Source organism: Neocloeon triangulifer, unplaced genomic scaffold, assembly GCF_031216515.1.
Source record: "Neocloeon triangulifer isolate White Clay Creek 2 clone unplaced genomic scaffold, ASM3121651v1 ptg000002l, whole genome shotgun sequence".
Lineage (NCBI taxonomy): Eukaryota > Metazoa > Arthropoda > Insecta > Ephemeroptera > Baetidae > Neocloeon > Neocloeon triangulifer.
Window position 1 is genome coordinate 2039139 of NW_026775545.1, and position 27274 is coordinate 2066412.

Here is a 27274-nt window from a genome sequence, read left to right on the forward strand (position 1 = left end):
AAGCCTGCTGCTTTATGTCGTGTCGTGCGTCGGTTGTAAAGCATTGCCAAGTGAGGATTGTAATTTGGTCCCTGCTCGGGTATATTTCAGGGCAGTGAGAGACAAGGGGGTATACAATAAATATCAGTTTTATCGCTTGTTTCCTCCTCATTAATTTGTAAAAAATATGTGGGTTTTTTAAGAATGGCCGGTCTAAAAAAAAGACGACAAAGGGTTTTGCAATTAAATAAGTTTTTTCCGGCTAAACTTAAGAGTTTTGTATTCAATTTAACAAGTTCAGCTTGAATTTTTTCTTAAATCTTTTAATATATATGACTTTGCTTCAAATGGAATTTACTATACAATTTTTTCTCAACTGAAATTAATAAAAATTTCATTCAGATATTTTCAAAAGCTTTTTCAAAAGCTTCATATCAAACTTGTAAGCACTGAATATAAATTATATTTTTGTATCCGATTTGACACTTCCCTATACCTATACAATTAAAGCAAAATAACCTCTCGACCTAATTCGCGAGGCCGTCTCCCACTGATCCGGAATTGCATTTAAATCATATGTCACTCACTATCTCTCGGTCAAAGGGGTGACGAACCACGCGGGAATGCAATATGGATGACCTAATTGCACTCCCATATATTTAATTGGAAAAGCGCGCCCCATGAATTAGTGTATGCGCATTTCGCGAATTAACAATTAACGCGAGTTTCTGCATTTGTATGTCGGCCCTGTTTTTGTTGGAATCAATTAATAATGCGCCGGGCGCGACATATGGCTGTCATTAATGCCATCATTATGGTAATTTCGCCGTCAGCCATTCGTCAGGATTACGATTCGGACGTGTGGGCATGAACTCGCTGCTGATGAATGCTGAAAATTGAATTCGCTTGTCGCTTGTTAACCGGCGCTAATACCCGCCAGTGACGACGGAATTAAGACTTGGATGAAGCGACTGTGTTTACTAATGGATTTCGTATTGAGCTCGGTGGAATTTATTGTTTGCGGTTCATAAACGTTAATAAAAGACACCAATATTATATGTAAATGTTCCTAATAAAATAGATTGTGTCAATTTCTTAAAAGGGGTTAATAATGTTTTAATTAATAAATTTTGAGATTTTAAACAATTAAAAAAAAATGATTTTTGTGCACGTATAATTGAATTGTTATAGATAATAATAGTTAATTGAATTCCATAAAAACAAAAATGATGAATTTCCCCTTATTTACGTTTTTAGGAAACGGTTAACATAATTTCCAAAGACAAATTATCCCCCCTCGCAGAAAAAAAACTTCATTTGACCAAGGAAAGCAGATATTTTTCTATATACATAATTATAAATTTCTAAATACTAAAAGAATTCTCATTTTTTTAAGCAGGCTTATTTCACTTCCACCAATGATAATAACTGTTATTGTTATTCAATTCTGAAATTTCCCTTCTAAGTATTACAGAAATAACCCATTACAATGATTATTTCAAACCCGGTAAGTGCGAGTTTGAATAACCATTTCCTGGAACGGAAAATGTACATGTAACAAAAGGAGAATAATATCTTGGAAATGGGAGGCCAAATTATATACAAAATATGGTAAATTGAGGCAGTTAAAAAGAGGTAAATATTAAGGAAAACAGTTACAAAATTATCAAAGTAAGTAGATATTTGATTGATTTTTAAATGCAAATTATTAGGAACAAAATGTAAAAAATTCCCATCCTCAATAAAAAATAGTAACTTTGGTCTATTTTTGACTAAACTCCCCAACTCCCTCGTGCGTAATCTTCCCTTTTTGGGGGAGGCGTCTGTAAGCATCGCTTAAACGCTGTTTGGCCTCACCTATATAAAAAAGTCACAATTTTGCCGACGTGTCGCGAGATAATGCTGTCGGCGCAGCGTATTTTATTTTTCTCTCTTTCGCCGTGCGCGCGTCTCGAAGCGAAATTCAGTCAGCTCCGTTGTGGCAAAAGCCACGTCAGCGAGCGAAGTCCCATGTTAAATTTAACAATACGGAGGCAGTAGCGAGAGAGAGGCTGTCTATCCTTGAGATAACTTTTGTGACAATCTTGTTAAAAAGCAGCCAACCAAAAGTTGGCGAATCTGATAAAATAAAGAAAAACCGCTTCGCAAGGCAGCGACGAGCAGAATTATGATCTTGGAAATCAGATCGCTCTCCTCGAGGCCACGCCAGAGATGGAAGTTGTAATAATGAAATCTTGCTTTATCTCTGTAATGAAGACGATAATTTCTAGTCGGGGAAAGAAAGGAAATGAAAATCATTGCGTCCACGGACAGCAATTTACGACTGCAACCTCGCGGACTATATTTAAGAATAACTTTACGTGCCTCTGCGTACTGAAGATAATTGTAATATATTCTCCCTCTGCACTCGCAGAGATGGAAGTGAGCAATTCCAGTTACAATTTATGCAAACATTCCGTGTGCAGCGTTATGAAAAGGAATTTAACAGGATTCATTGAGATGATTGCATGCGAAGCGTACACTCTCTAATTTGAGTACTGACAATGTGTGAGCTGAATATTTCAATAAAATTTTCAAATCATTTCAAATGAAATCTGAATTCATGAATTGTGAAGCCTTTTGATTTTCTGATTAACATATACATATGGTTGTAGTTTCAATTTGTTTGGAAAATAAACAGAATTTGGTTTTAAAAAACTTTTTAATCTTTTCGATGTATATCCGAATCGACATATATTATTAACTTATTGTCCAGTGGGGTTGGTCATAACAACACAGAAATTTCTTTGTCATTGTTTTTAGCTGCTCATAAGTGGAGCCAGTTTGATGGTGCCATTTCTATTTGCTCCAAACCCATAGACACAATAAATGAAATTCGGATTATTTTCCTCAATTTTCGTTGTCTTCAATTGATCTCAAATAATTACGATCAAGTTCATAAGATATACTCTCCATGATGTGTCTTTGGAATCAGTAACAATTTTTGTTCACATAACTGAGCTCATCAATGCATGATAATATTTACATACATACAGATAAATGAATTTAACTTAAAGTTGCAAATGTTTAATTACTTTTAAAAATTAAATAATTATCAAATTATGAAATTACTAATTAAAATTATAATATTAAAAATAATATAATTTTTGTAGGAAAAAATAATTATTTTAGAACACAGGAAATAAATAAAATTTAATTATTATCAAGATATATCTTAATGATCTTTAGAACTAATGTTTAAAAATGTTTGTGAAATCATTTCTAGTCCTGCGATAATTCATCATTGACCTTGTTGAAATTCATTGCATTCCTTCCATTGAGGTAGGACAATTTTTACAAGGTGGAATTTTATCATGGAACAATAACCGTGCATCCAAAACTGTAGGCTTTGGAGTTACTTGGCGCGTTGATTAAATTTCACAAAAGAGCGGGGAACAAAAGGGCGCGTTGCTGCGCCAAAATGAGGCACCAGCTGCTGCCCTTGTTTCGGCGCCTTCCACTTTTTGCTCCTTTTAATGCAGAACGCATCGCTGACATAAAAACGGCTCGTAAAAGGGTCACTGATTAAACAATATTTATGTAATGCGACCTGGATGATGTGTGTGCCCCCTGGGCTCTCTCGCGATCCCCAATAAAAAGTATAAGATGGATGTCGAGCCAGTCGTAAAACAAGTTTTAATAACTCCGGCCCCGGTGGTATGCTTTGGGCGAAGACGCCAGAAATAATAAAGAGTGGGATCAAATTAAAATGTCCTTCACAGAGACACGCATTTTTGAAAAATAAAAAAATAGCCAGGCGGAGAAAAAAAAGGAACCGAATCAATAATTTCATTCTTCGCAGAAAACGACAAAGCAAAATAAGCAAAGCCTGGGAAATAATTTCTGCAAAGGCTTCGGCGTCCTTTGGCGCAAACACAAAAAGATTTTTTTTGCAAAGCTCCCGAAGCTACTTTGACAAGCAGAAAAAGAACACAACAGCCTCTAATTAAAACGAATGCCGCCCGCGAAGTGCTTTCTTTTTTTGTCCCGGTTTTGGCACCAGCTCGCAATTTTAGTATGGCTGCTCGTGTCGATGTTCATTTGGCCGAACGCAAATCTGAAAGGGGTGAAATTTAGCATGATCTCTTGCATGATGCCGCTCGAATAATCGGCCAATATTCGCATATTGATCGGCAACGCCGCCGGCAACTGCTGGAAAATGCAATTTGAGAGCAACACGGGCTTTCCTCTCTGGCAGCTGTTTTTGTTGTGAGAGCGAGTTGAGAGCACCGGGGCGTGCATTTCAAAGAGGCACGGATTTAAATATTTGTCCGTCATCTCGCTGTCTGGCCACCGACCGCAGGCACCCAATTAATAAAAGCAGCCGCCGGATTACGCCCCACATCGCTCGCTGTCAAAACAGTCGGACGCAGTTTTTAACTTGTGGTCCAGACTGGATAATTGGGAAAAATAAATAACTAAAAAGAGAGTAGAGGGACGTTTTTAAAAGAATCAGTTTCGTGGAAAACCCTTGCTAATTGGACATTTTGAATTTGCAGATGAAAATAATTGGGGACGGATGAAATCAATGATGTTATCGCAAAGTTTTATAAATATAAAAAAGACATTTTATAAATTATTGTTGCGAAGGTTGGAAGAAATTATTATACATGATTACTTTTTAAACTTAGAGATAATTTAACGTCCTAAATTAAAAGTATCGAGTCGTATGAGGTTGAAAATATTTTACCTTCAAACCGAACTTGTTGATCTAAAAAGATACAATTTTTTTGCATGAATTCAAAACAGTTCCACCCTCTTAAAAAAAATGAACACACTAAAATCTGAGAAAGTTACTCTAAAAAGAGAAATCTCCCTTATGTGTTCTTTTTTTTTATAGACAAACAAATTAGGCTTGAAAAAAGAGGCTTTTTAAATTTTTAACATTAAAATAGCTAAAAAATGGACCATTCTAATTAAAATTTCAGCTTTGAAACATTTTTACTAAAAAAAAACCTTTTCACTACTTTAGAAAATAAAATAAATTGCAGAGATATAAATTTCCACTAAAATCACCAAAACTGGTTTTTAGCTGATCAGACTCACTAATTAATTGATGAGTTGTGTTATTTGTATGCTTTGAATTTCTGATGCGTACCATTGGAATCCCCGGGGAACAGGAAAGTTTTGCACACTCAGATACAAATCAATCAGGCGCGTTCGCAACTTTACTCCCGGGCAGCTTTTATTAGGTGCATTTAGCCTGTCAAAGGGCAAAGTACTTTTTAAGCATTCTTCTGCGCCTTTCAGGACGTTACTTCCACACGCTAGTGGCACAAAGGACGCTTTGAAGTGGATTCCGAAAAGAGACGCAGGAGATGAGAAATAAAGCGGAGAAAACTACGTTTGATTTCTGCACGGATTTCTGCAAAAGGTCTCATCAAGGAATTCTTTTCCAGCAAATAACGAATTCCCGGGACTTTCATCTTTTACTATCATTCGACGACTCTCCATGAACTTCCTCATTTTCTCTGCAAGATTATTCCATAACGGAACGCCGGGAATAGTAATTCTATCCAATTTTCCAGCCTCAATTTAAAAGCTATTCACCAACACTAATCAGATTTCAGCTACTTGCGGCCGGGGTTTCTGTCTATGGATCCAAACCGACGCACTTTGGCGCAAAGCAAATCCAATCATTTAGGCACAAGTGAATATCAAGACGGTGCAAAAACTTCCAGCCGCTAAAAAAAAATATCAAAAGTTCCTTCCTCTTTAGAGCTTTTAGTAAATGAAATTTTCGTTCAAAAAGCGCCCAAACTCGTTCCAAATGAAAAGCCGGAGCGAGTCGATAAAGATTCCATCACAACTCTCTCGGCAAGTTCATTACTGGGCCCCTAGAATTCCCCAAGTCAGTCGCGAGCCATTAATATCCTCTGCCGGCCGACGAGTGCGAACAAAGTCATCGGAACCCCGTCACGCCCCTCGCCGAGCAAAAACTAAAACTCAAATGCTTCACCACTCACCTACGACAGTCAGAAGAACTTGCAGAACACGAGGGGGGTGGGAGGAGACCTGGCACTCGTAGTGGCCCTGGTCCCTGGCGGTGGCGTACCGGATTTGCAGGCGCCAGTTGTTGGGCGCCTCGAACATCAGCGCGAACCTGCTGTCGCTGATGTACGTGTGCAGACCGAAGGTGATCAAGCGCAGCTCCTCACCGTGACGTCTCACCCAAGAAACCTGCGAACAGAATTGTGCAAAAATTATTTTTATTGTAAAGGATGATCAATTTGAATATTTTTAAAATAAGGTTTTGAGAAAAAACATTTTAATTTCCTTGCAAAATTTTAAATTCAATTCAATTCCGAAAAAGAAAAAGAAAAAACGGACAGCAATAAATTTTTTATTAGATATACTAATTTTTTCCTCCTTTTTTTCTAATTTTTAGCTAAATTCAATTACAGCCTTAGATTAGATTGATATTTTAAAAATATATAGTATGAATTTCGTGGAAATTTTTGCCGGATTTCAAATAATTTTATAATTTGAAAATTTATTTTTAGATGCATTTTTATAAATTAATATTAAAAGAGCTTTTTTTTCATCTTCTTTTTATTCCCAGCAGTTTTTATTCAAATTATAATCGAAGCAATGTGGAAAATTTGATAAGCTTTTGTAATTTGGAATTATATATTGTTGGAATTGGATTTGAACAGTCTAGGTTGACTGGAAAATTTTTAATGCCAATTAATTGAATATAAATTTATTTTAATTTCCTCATAGTTTGTAGCTCAAATTGTCACAATGCTTTCTCTCTCAACACACCGCAAACCCTCTCCAACACAAACATAGTGTGTTTTGTGTGACAGATTCAAGCTAACATGCCCGTTGTTGTTAATCCTGTTCGCCGGTAATAATTCTTGAGGCGGAAAGTGCATTAGAATCGACAGACACACACATGTGAATTAATATATACCAGAGCCGGCGGGAGATGAAATTCGCACCGACGAGTCTACGTGAAATAAATCAGTCCTCTCAGGGATGCTAATCGCGCCGCTCGCTGGAAAATCAATTTATGCAAAGCACAACGAGACACCGCGTGCTTTAATAGAATTGTATTTCGTGACAGGTCCAATTGCATTCTGTTGCCTCCCGCGGGCGTTCAATAAATTAAGGCGGACAGGTGTACGTAATGTCAGAGACGAGCGTTATGCCCGACGTTGAGTGGCCAAAATATATGCATATCTTTGATTTTCCTGCAGCAACTACGGTTATTGATTTCGCGTCCCTTTAATTAGAATTTTTGTAATTTTTCCCTTTCATAATTTCGCCCTTTGTTTACTTTTGGTAGATTGATTTGAGTGGGAAAAGCTTTCCAGGCTTTTGGAATCATTCTTTGGAGGAAAAATTACGAATGGTGCTCATTCATTTTAAAACGCACTACACATGAAGGTTCAAAAAAAGGAAAAAAAATCTAAATTTATTTAAAATTTAATGTATTTTGTTGGGATTGATGGAGTAAAAATTTTAAAAGGAGTAAGGTACGTGATGTTATTTTTTTTAATTACTATAAATCAACACAGTAGAACTGCCAAAAAAAATTGGTATTTAGGCAAATAAAGTTTCTTATTGTGAATAACAAATAATGTATGAATATTATGCTTGTTCTCAACAACAGTAAACGTTTTTGGAATTTTTACCATTTTCTTTCTATTCCTATGCAGTCCATATTTGTTCAAAAGATCAATTAGTGCATGAAGATTAAATTAAAAACAAGTTACCATATTGAACTCCTGATGACAGAAAGGCATTTTGACACTATTTGTTAAAATTGATTACTGTTTTGTATACTACCTCATTCATTGGATAATATATTATATTATTTGTGTATTAGAATTAATTAGTAAAATAATTTATTGCTAATATCATTAAAATTAAAATTTTAAAAAATAAATAAGCTATATTTATAAGTAAAAACAATAATGAATTTAAAGTCAAGTAATTAAAAAAAAAAAGTCCAATACGATTTAAATATTTATTTTTTAAACTTTACAATCTTTCATATTTTTCAGATTTATTATAAAAAATTCTTATCATTCAATATTTTCTGCTTCAGTTTTATTATTCTTCCTCTCACTAAATCTTTATATTGGGCCATTGTGCGAAAATAAGCCCTGGCAGCTGATTTTTCTCTCATACATCTGCTCAGCTGAAATAATTTAATTAGAAATCCTCTCCAGGGGACCAATTTCCTCATCGGCGCAGGGAGCTGATGCGGGCAAATTGCACGTAACAAGATTCCGAAGCAATCTCAGGCATGTGCTCGGCGGTGGCGAAGCCTTTCTTGGATAATTCTTTCCCACCCCGGCTCAGAGTTAAAAGAGGTGAGCGAGGCGCTCTGCACGGAGCCTGATTAATTTAATTGAGGGTTTTATAAAGGGAAGGGCTTTCCTGGAACGTCACAAACCACAGATTGCGATTATGCTTCGTAATTAAAGCGAGCGAACTCCTTTCGAGGAATAAAATTTAATTCGGCCTCATTAACGCTGAAGGTGATTAAAGTAATTCAAAGGACTCGGTCTTATCACCTCACAAGAAGTGCAAACTGAAATTGCTACGCTTGAATGGAATCTTTAGTGCCTCCATCAAAAGGGCGAACGCTTTCATCGCCACATTTCTGCTACCCTTGCCGATCTTTTTCCACCGCGTGTCTTTCCAGCTCGACTTTTCACGCCGTTTTCTTTTTTGTTTGCCGTCACGCAGCAGCGCTCAAAGTGCGGCGTTAACTTTTGCATCGCAGTATAAAACATGACTAGAAAGTGCCTCGGCAAAGTATTGCTTTTACTTAAAGTAGCGTTTCGTGCGCGGATCAAGGTTTAGGATTTGCCGCGTAGAGCTCACTTTATTAGCCGGCAGCAACGAAATGAGCGTTAAATGGAGATGAGTTTGTCCTGATTATGTGCGCCTTTCAAATGCAACATCGATTTTCCATCAAAAGGTCACAGAGCTCTTTACAAAATTGCATTTTGAAACAAAGTTTTATCAAGTTTATATTTTAAGAAATTTCTATGATCAGAAAAATGTATTTTTTTCAAAATATATTTTTTCCCAATAATAAAGCCTAAGACAAAATATTGATTAGGAAACAATTTGATTCATTTTTTTTATCAATTTAGGACTCGCAATCATTACAAGGATGAAAAAGACGCAACCTGCGCAACATACATGTCAAGCAGGTTGCATTAATATTAATTAATTTGTTAATTTCACTGGCAAAAAGCTGTGTTTATATAGTCGAGGAAAAAATCGGAACACCCTTGCAGTGATAATTGATTGCCACTAGGAGAAACTTTGGTACCAAGCAACATTTTTGCTGCAAAAATATCATGGGACGGACTAAACAAATAATTTTTTGCCTAAAACAATTTTCCAAAAAGCTTGGAATATTTCAAGTTTTTATGGATTTACGTAATTAAACTAATTGTTGAGGTTTCCAGACTTATCAAAACTTATTATACAAACTTTCTTTACTTTCTACATAATTCAACACCATCAATTTTGATTTGATAAATGAGGGAAAAATATAATCTTGTGTATACATCATTGGCGTTTGGCAGGATTTTCTCCGTGATTTGGAAACAGCCCAAGAAATCGCGTTCGACGAGAAGTGGAATGTATAAACAACCTTCGAAGTTTTGACATTTTTAGAGGGTGAGAAACGCAAAACACGGTGGCAAAAAAGTCTTGTTTACAGTCGTCGGCGAGAGAGATGACGGCAAAAAATTGCGCCTCATATTGTGCTGTCACTCGGAATGAATTGCGTGCGGCCGCGGGAAAAAATTTGGGAAAAATTTGGGGCATGTATTCCATTAGGGCGGCAATTTGGGGTAGGGGGAGGAACTCTGACAAGAGAAGGAGTGAGTCGTTGGCTGCATAATACATTTAAACGGCGACGGCTTGGCACTTTTGTTATAAAATAGGAGGACGTGAGCGAATTCAGCAAAGGAGGGAAAAAAAAGAAAGAGAGGGTTCGGCCGTTTGAAATGCTTAGCCACGTTTAATTTGCGTTAATAATGTCTGCTACTCTCACGGGGTGTATTATTGGTTCGCCACGGAACGTGAGTCTGTGAGCTAAACGTGCGCCCATTACTCTCTCCCCCGCAGGCTGGAGATGTTTGGCGTCTCTCTTGGCCAGGCCTTGTTTTGCACAATAGATCTCCAAGGCATTATGCGCGCCGCCTGAATTTATATCGCGCGCACAAATACCGCGGCTTTCGCCAAACTGCCAAATTTTACTGCCTTTGTCTGCGGAGTTTTGACCGCGCCCCACTTTTCGCTCCTTCGCTCAGCACATTTTTTGCATGCCTGCGCCTCCGTGATAAATGTTTATTATGAAATTTTTAAGCCGACGCGCCTGCTGAATGAAATATATTTTGCATGCATTCCTCGAGCCGCTCCAAAGCTTCAAGGAACATGCTCTCAGTAAATTTGACATGGAGAAAAATGAAATATTCATCTCGGAACATCATAAAAAGTTAATTAAATTTCGTCTGAAAAAAATATTAAAATATATCCTGTGAGATTTGAAATTTTAATTTTTAAATGTAGTGTGTATAGAACACAGCAAATTTCTCTGAATTCAGAATTTAATTTAATGAACCCAATAAGATTTACTTTGCAACCAACTAGTTGAAATTGTAGTAAGAATATAAATGAAAGAAAAAGACGATTTTGATATTAATTATCAATTAGAAAAAAATTAATATATTTTCAGACAAATTGGCACAAATCTTAGTAATTATTATATATTAAATGACATTTAAGAACAACTGTATTTTAAAATAATTAATTTTAAATTTTAGAAGACAAATAAGCATATTTATTTAAAGAAGCAATTTTTTTATGTTTTTAATGATTCATTAATTTACTTCTTATTTATTAATTTCCAAAGATACAAACAAATTAATAAGCTTAGTTTTTTTTGTTATTTTCATTTAACTTATTCTACAACTATATCAATATGAACTTTGCATCTCTGTTCGATTATCTAAAAATTGTAAAATTAGTTGACATTCCGCGTGGAATTTTCTCCTGATATAATTATTTTAAAAATGCATGTGAAAAACGACCGAAATTATCAATATGATTATAATTATTTTTGTAAGTTTATCTCATACGTTTAAAGAAATTTATAATTTTGTAGATTCAGGTTAGACTTATTTTAGTTTGATAAAATCAATTTTTACTATTTTTTAAATATAAAACTAAATTATGTAGTATATATGGAATTGGTGTTTCCCTCTATCTATCTGTTGCATAATTTGTGTGAGTTTAACTTTGAAAGGCATGTATCTGCGCCGCGGGAAGTCTCTCACTCCTTTCCTCACAGCCAACTTTCGAGAGGCACTAACATGTTGAGCGTTTCTCGTGCTCTGCACGCAAACAATTAAGTTTTTAGACTGGAGCCTCACTCCGCGAACGAAGAGACATACATTTCATGGCGCACTTAACTAATCTTTGTTCTCGGGCGCGGAGCAAACGAAGAGTCGCGTCTGCTTGATTAATTGATAAACTCAATCAACACGGCGCACGCTGCTTTGCGGGTTTTACGCCACTGCGGCGGTGGCGTCGGGCGGGCTGGAATTTCCGGCCCGAGAACTTGCTAATTAATGAAGAGTGCAAATTTTTGCGGATGCTAATTGAGCGCTATACACTTGTTTGCACCGCTCGCGCATATTTTCCATCCTTTCAAATCGGCGGAAAAGAGAACCGCGATTGTTTGCCAGTGCTTTGAAATGCTGCCAGTTTGCTTTACTCTCTCTGCTGTATTTGGCCAACATTCAAATTCTATTATTTTTACCAGCACTCGCCAGTTTTTACTTTTTAAAGTTTGTTATTTTAATAGAACATGAAAATAAATTTGAATTTGGCAGCCATAAAAATTAAACGAGAGAGAAAACATTCAAAATAGAGTTAGAAGAATTATGAAAATATCCACAAGAACGAGACCTTCAATGATCAAGAATCTAGTAAAAATTGAGAAAATTTGAAAAAAATTAAAAATTCTTAAGAAATGGCAAAAAAAATTCAATGTAAAAAAATATTATTTATTTGCTTGCCAAAGAATTTGAAATTTTTTTTAACAGACAAAACTGTGAGTATAAGGCTTTTAAAATTAGAAGCTTGTTGGAGAAATGGAGAATTTCTCACCTCCTGTGATATTTAATCCTCTCCACAAAAGTATTGGAGATGGAAAATTTCCGCGTTCCATTACACAATTAATTTCCGTTTCGTTTTCATCCCACCGAAGCCTCTCTCTTTTTCTCCCTTTTGAGCAAAATGATGGCCTTCGGCGTTTTTTTTTCTCTTCCGAGAAACTGGTAGAGACGAAATTAAAAGCTCTTTAAGGCAACCGAAACTCTGCCGCCGTTTATTTTTTACTCGTTTCTTTTTCCCCCGACGCAGAAAGCCGCGGTTACTTTGAACGCATTAAAACTTTTTATCCCACCTCCTTTCATTAAAAATTCAGCCCCAACAGCCGGCCGCACTACTTCTTCTTCTTCTTTTCCTTCTCCGCACTTCTTGCCACGTCGGAAGACAAACACCGTTTGCTCGCCGGGCTGCCGCGTGTGATATCAATTTAGCGCAGCTTACACGCGTCATCTTACGCGCCCAGCTTATTTTTTCAGACCTTATTGCACCATAAAGCCGAAATGGCCACGCAAAAAGATCAGCCGTCATTATTATTGATGGTTAGACCGGCAAAGCAAAATTTACTATGAAAAAATCTACTTGTGGAGCTGCTTTTGCGCGTATCTGATTTCCGACCAGCGGGAAAGCCGCCTTATCGCGCAGAGCTGTCAAAGCTCATTAACCTAAATCTGCGCGAAGGCACACACAAAGTATAGCCCGACTGGCAAAGCGGCGGATCTGTGCACTTAAATTGAACTACTAGAGACGAGATTGCCGCGCTAGAGAGAGAGAAAAGCGACGATCAAGTTGGAAAGCTCCTCTAATGCGTGTGTGTTATTGAAACTTTGCAACAATAGCAGTCTCTCTCCCTCTCGTTTAGTTTTCTGTGAAAGTTCCGTTTTATTTAATTGGACCTGTCCTAACGAGCCAAGGGAAAAGGGTTTGTCATGTTGGAAAATATTGACAGCCAGACAAAAACACAGATTGTCTGAAATCCTTATACCTTTAATTTTTAGGAGGGGAATATTTTTTTTTTTTTTTAGCTGAAAATATCAAGTTAAGACGGGCGATATTTAATCTTTTTACTGAAATAATGAAAACGGAAAGATGCTTCATTCACTCATGACGTTTCAAGTATCTGCGCAGTATTTTTTTTTTTTTTATTTCATGAATTTCCGATTAGGACCTTGTAAATTTAAAAATTTTAATTTTTTTCCAATAGTTCTACTGAATTAATTTTGGTGAATTTTTTATCTATTTTAACTGCAAATAAACTTAAAAAATACATTTTTTACAACATTATCACAAAAATCCAAGTTTATACACAAATATTCAGTTTTTGTGATTCATTTGAAGCTATCCTTTTATAAATATGACAGTTAATTCAAATATAAATTGCAATAAAATTCACTTGAGCTCATTTATTTAAAAATATTCTCGTTTCGTTAATAGAAAAGCAGCCGAGATCAATATTCTGCTCACCTTTTGTTCTCCATATATCAGTTTTTTCGATGAGAATGTAGCTGTCTAGATCATCTGTGATAGCAGCTAGTCTTGGGGAAATTCCGTCAAAATGTAGTGTTTCAAGCAAATTGGCATGTGCTCTCTGTCAGACGTTTGGATATATGCGAAGGAATCAAACATCAATATATAAACAAAAACAAATAAACTGTTTCAGACAAAGTAGCCAATTTGCCCTAGAAAAATGTGGGAATCGGAAAATGCTTTTCTTTCACATATTCGACCCGTTGAAAAGTTGTCTGCCACAAAAACAGTAAATTGACTCCCCAAACGCACATATATTTTTCACGCACAAACATGTATACGCAAATAAATCGTCCCTTTTTGCATTTGCCAAGAGGTGACAAAAATGTGCAAAAACGCCAGCCCGGCGCATTTTTCCTCTGCGACTGAAGGAAAATTTATCAGGCAAAGCGACAACGCCACAGTTTTGCTATTCCTGGCAAAAATGTGCGGTTGCAATAAATTGTAGGAAGGGTGCGTGCGTGGCCATCAGCGTGTTTTGCTATTATTTGCGCCAAATATTATTAGAGCGGCACTGCGCTTGATTTATCACGAGCCATTTGGCCGAATTTTTGCTTCAATACAAACGAACGAACGAGCATCAAAGTTTGTTCTTTTCCTGGACCTTGTTACATGTCAGTGAGTTACAGGCCGTCTTTTATTCCGGGAGCATCTCTGAGCCGGGCGAGGTATGTGAAAGAAAAAGGGTCGTATATAAGCCGAAGAATTTCTTTGTTCCTTTTTGCACACAATTCCGTGCTTCGCGAGACTGGCTTAATGAAAAAACGCCGCCGTCTCCGGCAGCAGCCCCTGCGCTGGTGTTTGACATTTGACATCGGTCTTGTCGAATATAATAATGCTCAAAAGTGCCTGCGGCGAATCGGATCGAGTTCAGAGTTGAACCAATTCGCACGTCTCGGCTCTGGAATTTCGCACCCGCGGCCCAAGACTTGTACAACTCTCTTCCGGCCCTTTCAGATTTGACGAGTTTATGACGCGAGCACACCCATATTTCTCTGGGCCATCATGTAAGAAAGACTACGGCAGTAAAAAAGTTTGCCAAAAGTGGTGTTTTTCCCTCCGTTGATGCGCAGCGAGCCTATTTTTCCAAAATTGCAAGAAGCAGCCTCGTTCCCCGAACCCTGGGAAAATACACTACTTTTTTTAGTGCAGCCCCCCGGAAGGATTTATTTGTTTTGCAATATGGCACCACGCGCTTTCCATAACACTTCTGCGCCGCTTCCATTAAGCACTCGAGTTTTCTATTATATTCTTGGCGAAAACAATAAAATAAAAGTACCCCGGCGCAGGCTGGCAATTGCTGCCGGAATTCGAATAAATGACATCTTGACGTTAAGTAGCTCACGTATTTCAAAAAAAGTTTTAACGTCATTTCCAGACTAATTTCATTCCGTTGAGTCGTAAATGGATATACTCGCGGAAAAACCTGTTAAGCGGTAATTTCAAGGAGCATTAAATTGACGTCGTTTTTAATAAATAAAAAGAGCGCAATTCGAGCCAGCAGCTTCTAAACTAAATTAAACCATAAATAAATATAAAAAAATCAGCATCCACCAAGACGAGTGGAGAAATTCTGTTATTTTCCAGACGAGAAGTGGGTCGCACACTTGTTTGTGCAGCCTCTGTGTTCAAATTAGATCAACGCAATAAAAACGAGTCGGGATTCCAGCGTGAAACCGAATTATTCTCCTTTTGAAAAATGCAAATTTGCTGCACATCCGCCTTCTCTCCCTTTTCTCTCCTCGTCTACGAAGAATGTAATACTTTGTCGCAAGGACATTCCCTCTCTTATTTTCCAACAAGATGCACGCGTACCCTTTGAGCACTGCTCTCTTTCTCTCGCAGCGAAATTTAATTTCCCGGGCTGCTGTTTTGTCCTTTTGCTCGCAGCCGCTGAATCATGCGAGAGAGAGAGCCGAGCGAAAAATGCAGAGACCGGATTTGCGCGCTGCTGGTATTCATATTCATGAAGCAGCCGGCGCAAAAAATAAATATGCCCGTTTTATACGGAATCACCTCATTTGGTGTTTGCACGCGGAGAGCAGAAGGGCCGCTGAAATGTCATGCCGGTTGCGTACGTTGTTTGCTTTTTCCATAAATTACAGTCACCGAGAACTGGGCTCTGATCAATACTCGCTCAAACCAGAGGCGAGAGTTGTCGTCTCTCTCTCTCTCTCCGGAGCGTGTGAGACAGTTTGCATATACACGCCCGAAATGTATAAACAAACATGTGAACGAACACACGCATATTTGATGTCACACATCATGCAAACGCAGATTTTGCTCGGTTGCAGATGCGGCTGGTTCGCAACTCTCGTGAGCCCGGCCGCCGGGACAGCTGCGAGACGTGACCTCGCTTTCAATTACATCTCAAATTTTTTATTTTGCCGAAGTCTTAAAACGTGGCAGACCTTTTTACAGACATGTGAATTGTTGGCAACTCAAGCTCATAATTATTTAATTTTATTTTATGTCTGATTTGCAATTTTGAGAGACTTTATTCCGTTTACTTTTACCACGCAGATTTCACGAAGTCTAAACAAGGAATAGTTTTATTTTTACTGTTATTGTTGCTGCGCCAAGGAAAAACAAACAAATATTACAACGGGCTTAAAAAGGATAAGCAGACTTTTATCCTTGTCATAATTTTTTTTAACACTTTTATGCTCTACCGAATTTCAAGTTTTTTTTTATCAACCCTCTAAGAACAAATTTATTTAGCCCAATCAAAAAAATTTAATTTTATATTTAAAAAAAAACAGCTTTCATAGGAAGAAAAATTTAGAAAAAAAACCTATTATTAATTTTACCAAAATAATTTGTCACTTTTAAACATGAGAAGGTAAAGTAGAACATTTTTTGGCACATTTTCTTGGCATTTTTAATAGGGCCATTGTATTTTTAATTGGAAAAAAGTACTTCTCGGGAGCACATTATAGAAGCAGGGAGTGAGGTAGGGTTTAATTAAATCTGCTGCCGTTGACATTTACTCCGGCGAATCGCAAATTGGCAGTTCTGCGAATGAGTTGACAGCGAATAATTTGCATTTTTATTCTGCCTCCCTTCGACTGGAAGTTTGCAAATTCGCTGCTTCCTCTCTTTTTCTCACGCACGTTTTGCGGCGAGAGGGAAAAATTTCTAAATGGGAAGATCCACAAGGGAGAGAAATCAAGTTTGTTACAAAGTTTATTGCGGAACTGGGAGGAAAATAGCAAATCAACAAATAAAGTAAATAAAATTACGCAAAATTTGATTTGAATAAGTTGAACATCCTGTAGACGCAGGAAAAAGGAATTCAGGGGATGCGACGGTTCACCCACATTTGTATAAATATCACGAAAAATATTGGAAACATTCGATCTGCGAACAGTCATTAATAATGCGCTGCCTCTGGCGTTTCTCCTCCCCCTTGCTATATAAATATGTAAACATTTTTTTTTATTTATTGCGCTGGTACCCACTGGTGGTCTTTTTTTCCTCAAAAAAGGCCGAATTTTGCATTAAAAAGGACGCCGTGCAGTGATGTTCTCATTTTGTGCCCGAGCGAGCAAAACAGCGCTCTTATTTCTCTCCTTGCACGGAAAGTCTCCTTCTTTTTATCTGGCGGAATGAACAGGGCGTGTTTGCGAATTCGTGTCGCATTCAAACGAGAGGCGATTCCAATGCTAAATATTTCCACTAACTAGAGCGGCCCCTTAGCCGGTGGATAAATACGCGCTCTCTATTTTTATGCTCCCTCGTTCTGCGTTCAAATATTCAAATTACTCGGTAATAACTTTTTTAATATCCATATCCACCACGAAGGAGAGCGTCTCGTGGGAGTTCTCATTATGCACGAGTACCCGCACTGATAAACATATTATGCCATCGCTTTCCTAGTGCTTCCGCCAGCCAGGCCAACTTTTCATCCGACCGCTGACCTGTTGGCCGTTTGCTTTGAGCGCACGTCACGCGCAGGAAATGGAGCTTCATGCACATTTAATATCTATTTCGACAGAAGCCTCACTACACCGACGTCCATTATGACATGTATGACATTGCGACGGCACGTCTCGTAAAACGGCAACATTAAAAGCGGACATTTTTTCAGAGGGTCGCTCACGTTGATCGATTGGACACTAAGAGCTTTTTTATTTTAATAGATTTATCATGAAACGTTTAAAAATCAGGAGTTTTTTTTTAACTAAATTCGGAGATAAATTTATTGTTATTTTTTTAAATAATTTTAAAAATAATTAAACTAATATTCAAAACTTTTGATTATTTAAATTTAAAATTGAATATTTTGAAACCTTTTTCCGCGTGGACCGTTATTAGATTTAATACATTTACAAAGATTTGTTTAAATTCTTTCCGTTTTATTAATGTAAATGAATGTAAAAGTAATTAGTAAGAATTACTTTGGGCAAATGATTTATTTACAATTAAATGTACTCTTTTAAAATCAGCGAGTTATAATATTTTATAATAAAATTATTTAAAATAATCTTTACTGACCAATTATTATTTCCCTTTTAGAATTTTAAAACGAAATAACTCTCTTAATATATCATTAATGAGACACTTTTTCATCAGTCTATCAAGCTTTAAATTAATATTTTTGTAATAGTCTCTTAGAAGTTTTTTTTTTGTACTTTTAACTTTTATTATAATAATTTCTGGATAAAAAGTGTTAATTAGAGAAAATACTTTATAGCTGACGGGTTCAAACTGCTCACACTTTATTCAACTTTGCAAATTGCCCGCAGAAATTTTATAAATCTGCCGCGTGGAAAAGTTTTTATTTGCATAATCCAGTTTCCGCTTTTCAACACGTCATTCCTTTTTCCCAGGCTTAATTTACTCCCTCGGTCCTCGCGCTTTTGTTTATTCCGAGTCGGAAACCCCTGCTTTTTCAAAGTGTACACTGAAGTGCATTTGCGTTTAATTTACTCAAGCGGTGGTGCGAAACAGGCAAGTGTTCCACACAGCACCGCAGCCAGCCAAGATGAGATTAAAAAGGTCATCCCGTCCGGCAGCGGCAAATTCCACCCTTTTTTACGAGCGCGCCGCCGGTGTGGTCGCGGTGCAGGCGCTCGCTTGTTTAATGTGGTTTTAATTTATTGATTGCAGGCGTGCCTGCGGAAGAGCTTTTCCCTCGCAATTCCCCGCGTTATGCAAATTTATATATATAAATGCAAGGAAAAAAATTTTAACGGCGCTTCCGAGATTACAAAAGCGACTCTGACTGAGTGCAAAGTGCGTCTCGCGAATAAATTACGCGCGCACTGCTCGCTCGGCCGTCGTAAAATTATCTCCGGCGTGCAGAGTATTTTGCTCGCGCACTTTCTTCCACGCCCGAATTCTTATCGCCGAGTCACATGCGCTGCATGGGAATCACCCGCGCCGAGCCCAACGCACTTCCCAATTCAAGAAGAAGCCCAGCAGTCCCGCGAGAGCCACAAACGCGAATGCGCCCGCCCAATTCATATCTCAATGCAATTATCTGCTCCTCGACATAAATCTGTCACGTGCAGTCTCAGCATGTAGGTGGAAAAAACGCAACCTTATCACTGCGCCAGCTAGGCATTGGGGAAATCGGCTTTTGCTGAAGATAAAAATCCAAAATGTCTTATCGATTGAAACTGAACTGCGTATTTTAATTTATTTGTGAGCTAGAAATTTAATTAAATTAACAATCTGTTTGCTTGTCAACAAATATAAATCTATTTGTGTATTTATCATTATTAAAATCATAAGTCCATATTTTTTTATGTTGATTAATTTAATTTTTTATTTATTTTTAATTTGACTTTCAGCTAATTTTTAAGCATTGCAAAAAATTTAAATTTAAAGAAAACATATTTCATAGATTTTTATAAGATGTATATTTTGTGAGGCAAAGTGGAAAGAAATATAATAATATAAATTAAAATAGCAAGTATAAATAAATATTGCAAAAGTATGCTGTTTGATCCTCTATATTAAAAATTTTTGACAGCCAAACATGGGTTTTTTAATCCTAAAGAATAGGTTTAAAGAAATCCACGACTGCGCTTAAACCTGAAATATAGTAAACCGCTATAAAATGCGCCAAAAACAGGACTATGAACTCATTATCAAACATTTAAAAAAATTTGACCACCAAACGTGGATTTTTTTAATCCTAAAGAATAGGTATAAAAAATCCACGACTGCGCTTAAACCAGAAATATAGTACCCCGCTATAAAATGCGCCAAAAACAGGACTATTAACTCATTATCCAACATTTAAAAAATTTTGACCACCAAACGTGGATTTTTTTTAATCCTAAAGAATAGGTATAAAAAATCCACGACTGCGCTTAAACCAGAAATATAGTACCCCACTATAAAATGCGCCAAAAACAGGACTATGAACTCATTATCCAACATTTAAAAAATTTTGACCACCAAACGTGGATTTTTTTTAATCCTAAAGAATAGGTATAAAAAATCCACGACTGCGCTTAAACCAGAAATATAGTACCCCGCTATAAAGTGCGCCAAAAACAGGACTATGAACTCATTATCCAACATTTAAAAAATTTTGACCACCAAACGTGGATTTTTTTTAATTCTAAAGAATAGGTATAAAAAATCCACGACTGCGCTTAAACCAGAAATATAGTACCCCGCTATAAAATGCGCCAAAAACAGGACTATGAACTCATTATCCAACATTTAAAAAATTTTGACCACCAAACGTGGATTTTTTTTAATCCTAAAGAATAGGTATAAAAAAATCCACGACTGCGCTTAAACCAGAAATATAGTACCCCGCTATAAAGTGCGCCAAAAACAGGACTATGAACTCATTATCCAACATTTAAAAAATTTTGACCACCAAACGTGGATTTTTTTTAATCCTAAAGAATAGGTATAAAAAATCCACGACTGCGCTTAAACCAGAAATATAGTACCCCGCTATAAAGTGCGCCAAAAACAGGACTATGAACTCATTATCCAACATTTAAAAAATTTTGACCACCAAACGTGGATTTTTTTTAATCCTAAAGAATAGGTATAAAAAATCCACGACTGCGCTTAAACCAGAAATATAGTACCCCGCTATAAAGTGCGCCAAAAACAGGACTATGAACTCATTATCCAACATTTAAAAAATTTTGACCACCAAACGTGGATTTTTTTTAATCCTAAAGAATAGGTATAAAAAATCCACGACTGCGCTTAAACCAGAAATATAGTACCCCGCTATAAAGTGCGCCAAAAACAGGACTATGAACTCATTATCCAACATTTAAAAAATTTTGACCACCAAACGTGGATTTTTTTAATCCTAAAGAATGGGTATAAAAAAATCCACGACTGCGCTTAAACCAGAAATATAGTACCCCGCTATAAAGTGCGCCAAAAACAGGACTATGAACTCATTATCCAACATTTAAAAAATTTTGACCACCAAACGTGGATTTTTTTTAATCCTAAAGAATAGGTATAAAAAATCCACGACTGCGCTTAAACCAGAAATATAGTACCCCGCTATAAAGTGCGCCAAAAACAGGACTATGAACTCATTATCCAACATTTAAAAAATTTTGACCACCAAACGTGGATTTTTTTAATCCTAAAGAATGGGTATAAAAAAATCCACGACTGCGCTTAAACCAGAAATATAGTACCCCGCTATAAAATGCGCCAAAAACAGGACTATTAACTCATTATAGTACATTTAAAAAATTTTGACTGCCAAACGTGGAATTAATTGAGCTTCAAGTTGATTTAAATCGTTTTTTTAAAATGTACATTCATTCTTCATAAATATATTAATTTTATGGAATGAAAAACTTTATTTAATAACAAGCAGCACCTTATTCTTTTAAGTGTAAAACACGCTCAATTAAAATAATAAAATTATTATTTAACCCTGATTGCATTTAACCACTTAATGCACGTTTTACCAATTGGGATTCTGCTGCGATAAAATAATTATTAGCAATCGGCGTCAAAATGATTTGCCGCGAATACAAATATGATGTGTGGTCGCGTTCACAACCGGCAATTAGCTGCTTTTCATTGGTTCACTCGACGTTCAGTGCTTTCATCATTTGCGGTATATTTAACTCGGGCACTTTTGCATAATTGAACTCGCTTCAATACGCGCTGCGAATTTCGACAGCTAACGAGACCATTATTATTATTTTCAACAGGGGCCCAATTGAGGCGAGGTATAGAGAGAGATATAAAAAAAAAATTAAACGAAAACCGCTCTCGGGGCGTGCCGACGGGACGGAAGCCGCATTTTGCGCTGATTAAAATGCCGCCCGCTTTTTTTCTCGCGAAATTGTTCTGCAAAAGGGGCTCTTGCAATTTCTCCGGCATTAAAGCTGCTGGGCGAAAATAAATTGTGCTCGCCATTAGACGCACACGCACTTGAGAAAAGCGAGCGCCTCTTGTATTGCTGTTTCGTCCGACGAAATAAGATGAGAGAAAGTTCAAAAATAAAATAAAAAGACCTAACCTTTTTCCTTTTTCATCGCAGACAACAAAAAACAAGGTTTTTTTCTAGGTTGGTGGCAGCTCATTTCAGTTGAAAACGAGAAATTGCGCGAAAATTCTCCGAGATTATATTTGTGCCGAAATATGCAAATTATTTTCATCTCGACGCCAGCTGCGCAGGATTATTATTTACCCAGCATGTTATCTGGATGAGCAAACGGATCAGTGTATCTCACGCGAACATACATTCATTTCGTCACCCGCGGCCAACAACTGTGTGTTTGTAACAACTGGTGCTGCAAACACATTGCGTGAAAAGCAAGCACCCGCAGCTAGACACAAACTTCTCGCAAAAACCCCGCCAACTTTTTTCATATCGTCTCTCTGGTGACACTTCATATTTTCGCTCTGTATCAGCTATTTTTGCCCAGAGGGTGCACGAGAGGGCAAAAGAAACAGCCCCTTTTTTCTATTGTGACAGTCGTCGCGAGAAAACCAGTGAAGTGGTCTGTCATTGAGATAAAGTGGACTCGGCGCGAAACAATTTTGATGTGGCCAATAAATGAGGCGGGGAGAGCTGCAGAGCTCATTTAGGAAATAATCATTTCCTTACTGTCGGAGGCCTGAAGTAAATAAATAATAAAGGCAACAAACTTGATTTATAATACTCATTACGCTTATTACTATTTTACATAATTATAATTACTCAATTAACTCAAGAGAGAACATAAATAATCAAATAAGATAATGAAAAAATGGTACTCCTTATAATATTTTTTTTTTTTTAATTTAAATTTCCACTCCAATATTATCACTAAAACTAACTTAAAGATTGTTATTAACTTCAAGCTATTGATTTTCATTTATAAAGAAATTTACTTTTCATTTAAAGTCTTTGTTCTCTTTGGTAATCATTGCTATCGTAAATTTGTAAGAATGAAATATTATATTTTGTAGTAGAATTTTACGATCAAGGGATGATTCTTGTTGATTTGAATTTGAAATCAGCTTTACCTCAATGGGTTTTGTGAGTTGTTTATTGTGTAAGGAAAAACAATATCCCATGAAATAAAATTTAAATATTTAATTTATGGAATTTAAAAAGAAATGACTACATAAATAAAACTTGAAAAACAATTAATTCAGACTTTTTAAAACTAAAATTTGGACCCAAAAAGTTGTCTGTTTTTGCATAAAACCGAGGTTTTTACGCGTCTGTCAACTTTATATTAATAATGCCCTCAAAATGGGTCCATTTTAACTCCTACAAAAAATGAAACATCAACGCAAGAAACCTGAGCAAAACTTGTAACAGAATTAATCCGCAAATCCCTGGCAGAGCGCTTATTTTCCCAACACTAATTCCGACTTCAACTAGTGTTACTTTTTATTTTAGTTCTGCCAAAGATTGGATTCGTCGGATTTCTGAGGCGGCGAAATGAGCAAAACGGAGGCGGCAGAAAGTCGGCACGTGAAGCCTCTTTGCTTGTTATTATCAAAACAGGCGGCTGATGACTTTATTAGCATAGCGGAATGAATTTTCTTGCTGCTATTCCATGCATAATGAATAAGGCAGGCGCGTCTCTCGCGAACCGGCAGCTTATTTACTCCTGCGAGCAAAGCAGGAGGGAACACAATAATAATAAAATCACGCGAGATGATGCGGAACTGCGCGATATTTTGCGCCCCTCTGGCGCAGACACAGCTTGTGTCGCGCATAAATGTGTGTCTGTGTTTTGTGTTGCCAGCGACAAGATGCGCCTGCCTGTCTTGCTTGGGAGGCACCTTGGCTGCTGTTCCGCAGTGGCGGACCGATCTGTTATTATATCAAAGTGGAAAATCTACTCGCTCATTACAATATCTCCTTAGCCGGATTGTGCAGTAATGTTTTATGAGCAGCAATGTGGGATGATGGTCGTCGCCGCTCTGTGTTTATCTTCAAGCATGAGAAGGTCGCTCTCGATTAAATCCAGACCTTGATCTAATAAGTTAAGATTGCATAAAATGATATCGCGGATTGTCGTGATCCTTGCAATTAGAGAGATCAGATGAATTGCATTAATCAGAGATAATTTTATTAAGATTCAAAGAAAAATTTAAAAAAAAAAATATGTTTTTATTTTTTAAATTTTTTTATGTTTGATGCTTAGATAATTATGGAGTAAAATTAGAAACAAAATTAATATAATAAAACTTACGACATATCACGACATATCAAGTAGTGGCTTCTGTGTTTCACTCTTTAAATTTATGTTTAAATTTTTTTCATCTTTGTGCGAATCATTAAAAATATATCATAATATACTCATTATGCTGAAGGAAAAGCAGGAAATTATAAAAGATCGAGCAAAAAGAGGAATTATTAATGTAGGCTGGTTTACAAAGCAGCTTATATAATTTAATTTTAAAATAAAAATCTCATTAAAAAAAAACGAAAGAATTTACTCATTCTGTCCCCGCTCGCTTTTCTGAAAGTCTTTTGCCCGCTATTCTTATAAAGAAAGCATAAAATATTTATACAAAAACCACTCCAAATTGAAAACGGAGAAAATGTTTTCAAAACTTTTTCCTCTTTTATATATTTAAGAAAATTTCTCAACCTTAGAAAACAAGGCAAGTATATATATTTTATGATCTTTCATAATAAAATGTTGAACAAGATGTAAAAAGCAGAGCAACAATTTGAACTTGTCATGCAACTGACGGTTTTACTAACAGTTTCATTACAAAAGCTAAACCGTCCTTTGTAAAAGCAACGTGTGCATGCAAGTGAATGGCGTCCAACAGAACCAACGGAGGAAGTAAGAGAACTTGGCGAAACAACAAACGTAGACTGCTGGTATTCATTCCACTGTTTGGAATAATTACGTGGAATTACGCGATGCAAGATTCATTCGAGCCAATCATAACTGCACGGGATCCTCACAGAAGACAGTTTAATTATTTCCAGAGCATGTATCTGTTCATTATTAAAACGGAATCACGTTGTTAGGAGTGTGACTGGTTGTCTGGAATGATACACGAGAGCGATGTCTTTGTCCAATTAACTAGAATGAGATGAATATATTCTGACATGACTGATTTTCCGCTCGGTGGAAAACGGCTCCGTTAATTAACTGCTGATCAATTAGTTCAAACTGTATTTCAAAAACATACCCGCAGGTCTTGTAATGAAAAGTTGAAATCGCCACTCACTCGAGCAAACAAAGCCCGACAAACTTCTTTGTATGCTTCAATGTTTAATTGCCAAAGTTGAAGGCTGCGGTCCACGCAAGAGCAATTACTTCGGCCAAGACAAAACACACACACCAACTTTCGTTCGCCGGGACTGAATTTTTCATAAGGCTGCCAACTTTTGAAGATTGTGTCCGGAATGCCAGCTGAACGAATTAAAATGAATTTGTTATTTAAATTACAAAAAGGGCCGCTCGTGTATGGAAATGCAAGAAGAAGTGGAGCCGGTGCAAAGCAGAGTACATTTTCACCATTTATTTGCACGTCCCTTCACATGCATAATTTATGTCAGGCTGGCATTAAACTCGATTAGAAAGGTAGCCAGACGGTTTCCTTTGCTTTCATTTGCATGGAAAGTGGAAGTATCTTCTGTGAAAAAATGCTTTATTCAACTTTGTTGCAATGGAAGCATATTTGAACAGAAAGATAGAAAATTTTAATGAGACAAAAGGCAAAACTCTTCTTTTTAACAAACCACATAAGAAAAATTTTAATTCCCCTCACATTAAATTTATTTCAATCAACATTTATGAATTTCTAACAGGAATAAAAATAAACTACATGGTGAGAAAGATATTTTTATTTTAATAATTTTGTGTTTAATATTTGCGCTGACTTTTGATAATGGATCTTAGATTAGATTAAAAAACGACCTATATTTAATTTTTTCACAAAAATTAAAAATTTTTTAGGGATCTTTCAGCTTTTTTTAATCATTTAATTTTCTTTTTTTTTCTTTTTCTAACTATTTTGTGACATAATTTATTTGATTCTTCCACTAAAAATGTGTAACTTGTGACTAATTTCTATATCTTGATCAAATTTTTACGCTTTGGTAAATTTCACTGTTGCTTAAATAAAAAGCCTCCATCAAATTTTCTTAATCTCGTCTCAAATTAGTTCAACACACAGTATATTGCACCCAATCAATACGAGCCTAATCCTCGCGGCGAAAGGGAATTTCCTTTTTCACGCGTATCGCTTTCCTAGGAGTATAAATCTCGATTGCGTGCGTCTACGGGGAGGAATACCGCGGCGAGCAAATTAATTTCTCTCGGCGCACGCAGGATGAGGAAATTGGCAGGCATTAAGAGGGATTATTTGCGGGCGAAAGAAGACCGGGGTGCGTCCTGCACAACCAGTCTAATCTGCACTTAATCTCTCGGCTTGATTTTAATTTATGGTGGGACTGCACATAAATTATAAGCAGCAAACCTATTTGCATACTTGCTGTGCAAAATTAAAAAGCACCCTCGGCGAACGAAGAAAGTGCATCCGAGGAGTGCAACTAAATGCATCGCTGCGCGCAAATTTGCATACTAACGGCGAAATTTATATCGGATGTGCGCATTAATTCGTTTTAATTAAAACGACGTGCCGACCAATTAGTTTTCCGAAACTCCCTCTCCCTCCTCCCCAGTTGCAAATGTAATTAAATTTCAAGGCAATTTCGGATCTCTCGACATATTTGTTTACGGATGAAGTATAAATTTGGTTCACTTCTGTGCGAACATCTCAAGTTGTCGGCAAACACAGTTGCGTGTCTCTTTTGTGCAAAACCACTTTCCAAACCAGTATATTATTCTGGTTAATTTCGGGTCGCTACGCAATCCAGCGGGTGAACACAGACAAACGCTTCCCTTTCGCTGCGCCAACTGTCATCGGCAGCTGTGTGCACATTACATCTCCCAAACTTAGCAGTGTTTCCATCAATTTGCGAATTGTGCGCCACAGGCTCACTCACACGCTCAGCAAAACAAAACTAATTCGGCTAACCTTCTCATCTGATTGTGAGTGATGAAATCCGCATTCATATAGTTCGCAGACAAGCAGCTGTCTCTGGATAATGCCATTAAAACTTTAGAATGAATAAATTGTACATTAATCA

At 36.8% G+C, this 27274-nt stretch overlaps 1 protein-coding gene across 2 annotated transcripts in view; it reads right to left on the reverse strand.

Moving 5' to 3' along the window:
* LOC132205038 (neurotrimin-like) overlaps positions 1-27274 on the reverse strand; it is a 145941-nt gene that overhangs the window by 36575 nt on the left and 82092 nt on the right. For both annotated transcript variants that reach the window (XM_059633862.1, XM_059633861.1), the window contains one exon: positions 5985-6198. In XM_059633862.1, the coding sequence (XP_059489845.1) occupies positions 5985-6198 (214 nt within the window). The remainder of the gene's footprint in view (positions 1-5984; positions 6199-27274) is intronic.